The sequence below is a fragment of the Monopterus albus genome, unplaced genomic scaffold, assembly GCF_001952655.1.
Source record: "Monopterus albus unplaced genomic scaffold, M_albus_1.0 scaffold168.1, whole genome shotgun sequence".
Classification (NCBI taxonomy): domain Eukaryota; kingdom Metazoa; phylum Chordata; class Actinopteri; order Synbranchiformes; family Synbranchidae; genus Monopterus; species Monopterus albus.
The window spans coordinates 40,279-47,894 of NW_018128048.1; the positions used below are offsets into that span (position 1 = coordinate 40,279).

The 7,616-nt window shown below is 38.1% G+C and overlaps 1 protein-coding gene across 1 annotated transcript in view; it reads right to left on the reverse strand.

Moving 5' to 3' along the window:
• chs1 (chitin synthase 1) overlaps positions 1–7,616 on the reverse strand; it is a 34,156-nt gene that overhangs the window by 17,886 nt on the left and 8,654 nt on the right. Inside the window, exons 3-7 of the mRNA XM_020615661.1 lie at positions 6,179–6,364; positions 5,381–5,582; positions 1,112–1,272; positions 695–770; positions 144–262 (exon numbers count right to left, since the gene is read on the reverse strand). Of these exons, the coding sequence (XP_020471317.1) occupies positions 144–262; positions 695–770; positions 1,112–1,272; positions 5,381–5,582; positions 6,179–6,364 (744 nt within the window). The remainder of the gene's footprint in view (positions 1–143; positions 263–694; positions 771–1,111; positions 1,273–5,380; positions 5,583–6,178; positions 6,365–7,616) is intronic.

The following is a 7,616-nucleotide window of genomic DNA, read 5'->3' on the forward strand; positions in this document are numbered from 1 at the left end:
AGTGGAAAAACTTGAAAAAGCGGCAGTGTGTCAAATACTGTATACTGTATACAGTATATGTATATATATATATACTGTATATATATATATATATACGTATGTTTGTCTCCAACTGTCTGTGTTTGTGTCTTTCTTCTTCCTACCTGTAAGAAAAACAGCACCAGTCCTACTTGCAGTAATTCCCAGTCAGCATTCTGCAGGTTAAAGTCTGACCAGACAATAGACTTCTCGATAAGCACATGGTATATCAAGTATACTCCTCCTACAACAGAATGAAATGTATCACTGATGGAAAAGACACAATGTACAATATAAGTAACAAAATATATTTTAAACAATACAGTATTAAAAAAAGACTGTTGAAATAGGCTAAAATGAAATCAAGTGCTGATTTGAAATGGTACAGAGGTTGTATGGAGTGGAATAAATTGCTGCTGTTATGTTGCTGAAGAAAAAGCAGAGCATTACAAAACTGAAAACAACAGCTGAGAGTTCATCCTCCACAATTCATCCACATCTCTGATATCACAGAAGTTGTTTGTTCTCCATTTTTACATTATAAGCTTAGCAAAAAACAAACAAAAAAAACAAAACAATGTTGGCTGTTGATATTGCATTTTAAGAGCAAGTGTAATTTTGTCAACATGGCTTCTTGAATGTTGTGTTGATACAGACATGATTGGTAGACAAATACCTATCACGATTATTCTCAGAATACTACTGATGACAAACACGAAGTCCCTGAAACCATCCAGTTCTGACAATGTATCCTGCAAGGAAACACAAAGAGATGGAAAAAGAGACACTTATCACATCAAGTCACCATGTTAGCTCACTGCAAATATACAGGCCTGATGTACGGTATCAGGCACAGCTGGCCACAATGGCAAGACAACTACAAAAAATAACAAAGGTGAAACAAAGGTTTTTTAAGCTGAGGGGTCAGGGGAGAAAATGTTTTACATTTATTATTATTATTGCTTTTGAGTCTTCAAAGGAATGAATAGATGGAACAAATTCCAGTTTGGTAGCTGATTCCAAAAAGTAGTTTTCTGGTGAAGCGGTTGATGCAGAAGACAGAACAATAAGAACATAAAGAAAAATATTATACCTGCATGCGGTTAGTAGCTTGCAGTGGGTTTTCCCACCAGCAAAGGGAAACGAGTAGTGAAGCGAAAATTCCAATTCCAATGTAGATATAGCAGTCGGTACTCTGGTTATCCACATATGTTGATATACGAACATAATAATCAAGTCCCAGGAGGCAGTAACCTATTAGTGAAGCAGTTAGTTAGTAGTTGTTTCTCTGTCATGTCAGTGATTTCACATGCAAGCTAATCACTCAAGTAGTTGTTGACTTAAAAAATGTAGTTTAATCATTGATCCAGTCTCCTAGAAATTACATTCATATAGAACTCATTTGCAAAAGCAGAAACATGTTGATCAAATGTTGGAAATGTTTTTAACATAATCTGGCAAGTCACAAAAATGTCAGTGCTTAATGTATCACTGACAGCGTTTCATTTGTTTTCTGCCAAGCTGTCTGATCTCAAAGCACTGGTTTGCAGTTCTAAAAAGGTTTTCTGCTTCTGAACTGAAATGCACAATTTTTTATGGATTTTAAGGTTCCGACTTCAAGTATGACCTTTAAAAGAGCTGAGCCGTTTATCCCGCTGTATGTTTTATGCTGACATGCAAAAAAGTGACTGACAAATGAAGGTAATGACACCTTGTGACTTTGGGAGAATTTGGGCTGATGCATACAGCAAGGATGTCTTGAGCTGAGTTATAAGCACCTTAGTTAAACAATAATGTGTGGCTTGTACTGCCTGAGGCACAATGCCGGCCTAATGGTCCACCTGAGAAGCAAAAAGCACATAGCTTAGTCATTAAATCCACCAAGTGTTGTTACAATTTTTGGTCAGAGATCTTTCCTTCTATTTGACAAGGTTTGGTAATTTTAAAGCTAAATTTATAAACTGCTAGTTCAATACTTTATAAACCAGACTCAAACATTTTTAGATATCATTTTAGTTTTCAGTTCTTTTTGTTTTGAAAGCATTTTGATAGACCAGTGTACCATAACAATTTTAGTGATTACAGCATTATTAAGGTTTTTCATGGTTATGTTTAGGCACAGGTAGCACAGGCTGAGGTTAGGGGAACAACTGTGGTCTGGTTTAACACAGAAAATCTAGAAAAACTGGTGATGAGTTCTTAACTTCAGTCTCTGGTCTCAGGGCCCTGCACAATGTTACAGCCAGGGGAAAGTATTTATATATACTGTGTATACAGTGCCTTGCAAAAGTATTCGGCCCCCTTGAACTTTGCGACCTTTTGCCACATTTCAGGCTTCAAACATAAAGATATAAAACTGTAATTTTTTGTGAAGAATCAACAACAAGTGGGACACAATCATGAAGTGGAACGAAATTTATTGGATATTTCAAACGTTTTTAACAAATAAAAAACTGAAAAATTGGCCGTGCAAAATTATTCAGCCCCCTTAAGTTAATACTTTGTAGCGCCACCTTTTGCTGCGATTACAGCTGTAAGTCACTTGGGGTATGTCTCTATCAGTTTTGCACATCAAGAGACTGAAATTTTTGCCCATTCCGCCTTGCAAAACAGCTCGAGCTCAGTGAGGTTGGATAGAGAGCGTTTGTGAACAGCAGTTTTCAGTTCTTCCCACAGATTCTCGATTGGATTCAGGTCTGGACTTTGACTTGGCCATTCTAACACCTGGATATGTTTATTTGTGAACCATTCCAATGTAGATTTTGCTTTATGTTTTGGATCATTGTCTTGTTGGAAGACAAATCTCCGTCCCAGTCTCAGGTCTTTTGCAGACTCCATCAGGTTTCCTTCCAGAATGGTCCTGTATTTGGCTCCATCCATCTTCCCATCAATTTTAACCACCTTCCCTGTCCCTGCTGAAGAAAAGCAGGCCCAAACCAGGATGCTGCCACCACCATGTTTGACAGTGGGGATGGTGTGTTCAGGGTGATGAGCTGTGTTGCTTTTACGCCAAACATAACATTTTGCATTGTTGCCAAAAAGTTCGATTTTGGTTTCATCTGACCAGAGCACCTTCTTCCACATGTTTGGTGCGTCTCCCAGGTGGCTTGTGGCAAACTTTAAACGACACTTTTTATGGATATCTTTAAGAAATGGCTTTCTTCTTGCCACTCTTCCATAAAGGCCAGATTTGTGCAGTATACGACTGATTGTTGTCCTATGGACAGAGTCTCCCACCTCAGCTGTAGATCTCTGCAGTTCATCCAGAGTGATCATGGGCCTCTTGGCTGCATCTCTGATCAGTCTTCTCCTTGTATGAGCTGAAAGTTTAGAGGGACGGCCAGGTCTTGGTAGATTTGCAGTGGTCTGATACTCCTTCCATTTCAATATTATCGCTTGCACAGTGCTCCTTGGGATGTTTAAAGCTTGGGAAATCTTTTTGTATCCAAATCCGGCTTTAAACTTCTCCACAACAGTATCTCGGACCTGCCTGGTGTGTTCCTTGTTCTTCATGATGCTCTCTGCGCTTTAAACAGACCTCTGAGACTATCACAGTGCAGGTGCATTTATACGGAGACTTGATTACACACAGGTGGATTCTATTTATCATCATTAGTCATTTAGGTCAACATTGGATCATTCAGAGATCCTCACTGAACTTCTGGAGAGAGTTTGCTGCACTGAAAGTAAAGGGGCTGAATAATTTTGCACGCCCAATTATTCAGTTTTTTATTTGTTAAAAAAGTTTGAAATATCCAATAAATTTCGTTCCACTTCATGATTGTGTCCCACTTGTTGTTGATTCTTCACAAAAAATTACAGTTTTATATCTTTATGTTTGAAGCCTGAAATGTGGCAAAAGGTCGCAAAGTTCAAGGGGGCCGAATACTTTCGCAAGGCACTGTAAAAATTACTGCAGGTAGTGCAATGTAAAATTAATCATATGACCAAGCTGTACCCCAGCTTTTCCCCATAATTGCAGCCTAGCTGTGTGTGATAAGGGCACGTCAAACGCTGATAATACGATGACTGATGACACATTACCTGGTGTGCTGTATGTTATAAAAAGCTTCTAGATGGACATTTGGAACAGTAGACTCTATGACTGGTTGACTTTGTCTCTTCAAAGACTATGGAATTCAGTTTGTAAAGTAGGACTACTCATTACTGCATGCATTTGAGTTGATGTTACTATGCATTGCATAGTATGGAAGCATTTTACAGGCAGGCTGTTTGTGGCTTTGTAGCTGACTTTATAACAGTTCTTTTTGTACGTGTTTTTATGTGTGCAGTTCATATGGGTGTTTTGGGCAACGCCAAGCACTCCTTGAGACTTTTGTACTTAGCAAATTAAGAGATTTTGATTTAACATTTGGTAAATGTTAATATTTGAGATGTTAAAACCATTTTGTCATGCATTTCTTTATTCCAACACTGCACACTTATAATACAAGTATGTCCTAAGATTTTAAAATTGTGATTAATCACATCCTATGACTGTGATTAACTCTGCATTTTTGAAATCGATTGACAACACTAAAATTTACACTGTGTGTGCATAGGTATATAATTAAATGACATAACTCTCCCATTAGTCTTCATTCAAGTTGTAGCTAAAGGTTTGTCAGGATTCAAATATCCTTGATAAACAATGAGCCATTTCGCTCCACCTACATGCAACTTGTACTTGAAGGCTCAAATCAGAACCTGTCAGTGTTGTTATGCTAGTTTAAATCTTAACTCATTCATTGGAGTCAGTTATAACTAGTGGCAGATTTCCTGAATGAGACCTTACATGGAAAAATACAACTGAATAATGAAAAGAAAGTGATGTGACTGATAATTAAAGAGATGGCACAGTTCAGTCAAAACTTGAAGACAAATTAGAACTGGACTGTGTTCAAATCAAGTGGGAGAAAAAGAAAACATAAATATGACATAGATGCTGCAGTATCTATTATTGCACAGGAGGCAGGGGGTAACAAATTGTTGTCTTTCTTTTTCTCCTTCACCTCTATAGTCCCTTTAGATACAGAAAGATGTCGCCATGTTTATTAAATTTGACATATGAGCTACCAGAGACTTGCAAAGATAGATTTTTTTTTGTTGTTTTTGAAAAGTGATTTGTTGAGTTCAGAGTAAAGAACATTCAGAATGAAATTTTCTTGTTTGATACTGGGACTCAACAACACCATCATGAGTCTCTGGAGGTAGAACTGATCATGGAGATCTGGTTTTTGATTGTGTCCTTGATTAGAATGCTATTGTCATGGTTAACACAAGCCAGAGATAGCCAGGCAAGTCAAAGTCTCTCTTTCAGAGTGACAGCAAATTGATTAACTTAATAATTAAAGAGAGTTACCAGCAAGTGTGAGAATGAGGGAGCATATTGGGAACACAATTTTCCACATTTCTCTCTGTAGTCTGAAAACAATCTGCAGGATTGCAGACACAATGCAGACTCCTCCGCTGATGAAGAGATTAGTCAACACGTCGAACTGAGGCATAACAACTAGCACCAGTATTGAAGTACCAAGAGATACCAGGCACTCAATGGTACAAATCTGGAACGACACAAGCACCATTATGTTCACATATATATAGATGGGTGAAAATTGGTTGGTTCTTTTTCTTGCAGTGGAGTTCAAACAGTTAAAATGATTTGAAATCTTATGTGCGTGGGACTCAGAAACAATGACTTATTTTAAAAAAACACACTAACATTGTTACGGTTTTATAGGTGCACCTTTGTCCAATAATTGGCCTAATAGTCAAGAAATGTTGTCTGTACTTGATTCAGACAGTGGAATTAAAGTACTGGTGTGTTTTCTGTGAGCAGTAATTTTGAAGATTTAAGCAAGGATGGATTTCACTGTGTGTCTAGAAACATGAAAATATGAACTGGCCAAGATCTGCAAAATGCACATGCATTTGTAATATAAAATTAAAATAATTTGATAATAACCTCTTTAGTAAAATTATTTAAAAGTTATAAAGCATAGGTCAGGGCTTTGACTATTATATGAACTACCCTATGCTAACAAATAGGAGCAATGTAAGGTTGTGAATAAGCAGTTATGTTTATTTTTACACCAGTGTATTTGTTGTAATTATCATGCAAAGCAGGTTAGATAATAAATAAATAAATAGGCAAACGTACAAATGACATGGTCTTCATGTTGGGTTGTACAAAGCTCTTGAAGGCACACCTCCACAGTGATTTAATAAACACCAGGACATTGGGGCAGACCAAGCAGAAAACCAACATCAGCATGTAGAACTGCTTTTCCTTTGGGCTGCGCATGGAGGTTGGACTGGACAATGTTGACAGCACCAGGAGAGCGCCCTGATTGGACAGAGAACTGAAGTATATTAAAGAAAACCACAGTTTGGACCACTGGCTGTATATACAAATGGATTCTGCACAGTAGCAACCAGAAGTGAGTGACACATCAGACCACTAGTCAAAGCTGTCAAATCGCACTTTTCACACTCACTTATTATTTAATCAAATAACTTATTAAAAGCAAACCAACCAGAAAAATGACAACTTGTACAAAAATCAGCATGGTAATATCTACCAAATATGACAGAAATTACCTCTGCGAGATATTTATTTTTTTTGTACTTTGAGTGTTTAGTTTGGGTCATGTCCCATTCACTAACATGGAGGACGTGAGATTTATGACCTGTACTGCAACTAGCCACCAGGGGGCGGTCGATTCATTGTGGCTTCACTTCTGAGAGCTGTTCGACTGTCCATCAAGTATACGGTCAGTGGCTTGGACAAGTGAGACAGTAGACCAAAAGCAACCTTACAGTTTGTTCGTATGCAATTAACGTTTGTTTTTTTTAGCCAGAGATTTTCGAGAGACTCTAAAAGTTCAGTTTGCCTTTGTAACTGTCATTTGTTTTGAGTGCAGCTTCAGTAAAGACGTGTGTAGCAGCACTTCCATATACTGTACTGACAAACCCTGTCTGCTTCTACTGTGGATTCTTTTTAAAGACAGCTCCTAGCTTTATTGTCCTTTACTGTTGCACCAATAAGGATGTTCTTCAGGTTGACAGCAGTATACTTTTATTACATAGGACAGCAGAGGAAGTGATATTTAGGGAGTGCATTCTTTATGATTGAGCACAGTCCTGTAATTCATCATCAAGAAATAGAGAGACAAGGCCAAGAGAGGCAGATGAAACACTGCAAGGAAATAAAGGCAGAAGCAGACAGTGCTAACAAACTGCAGGGTTAAAGATTAACAGAGAAAAATGAAGAAGGACAAGGAGATATACAAAGACGGAGAGAGACAACAAACATACTGAGCTGCCCTACCCAAAAAAGCAAGAGTATTGTTCATGTTGCTTTGCTGACTGGCAAAGACAAACGTGTTTGGAGACTGTTGGCTGCCCGTGTGTTTTAGAATTCATTTTAAGATTCTTTTATTTGTTTTTAAGTCTTTAAATTGTTTGGCCCCCCTTTATCTTACAGAATTGCTGCATCCCTATAGCCCCTCTCGGTGCCTCAGATCAGCTGATCAGCTGCTCTTGGAGACACCGAGGGCTAGGCGGAGACTTAGGGGGGACAGAGCATTCTCTGTGGG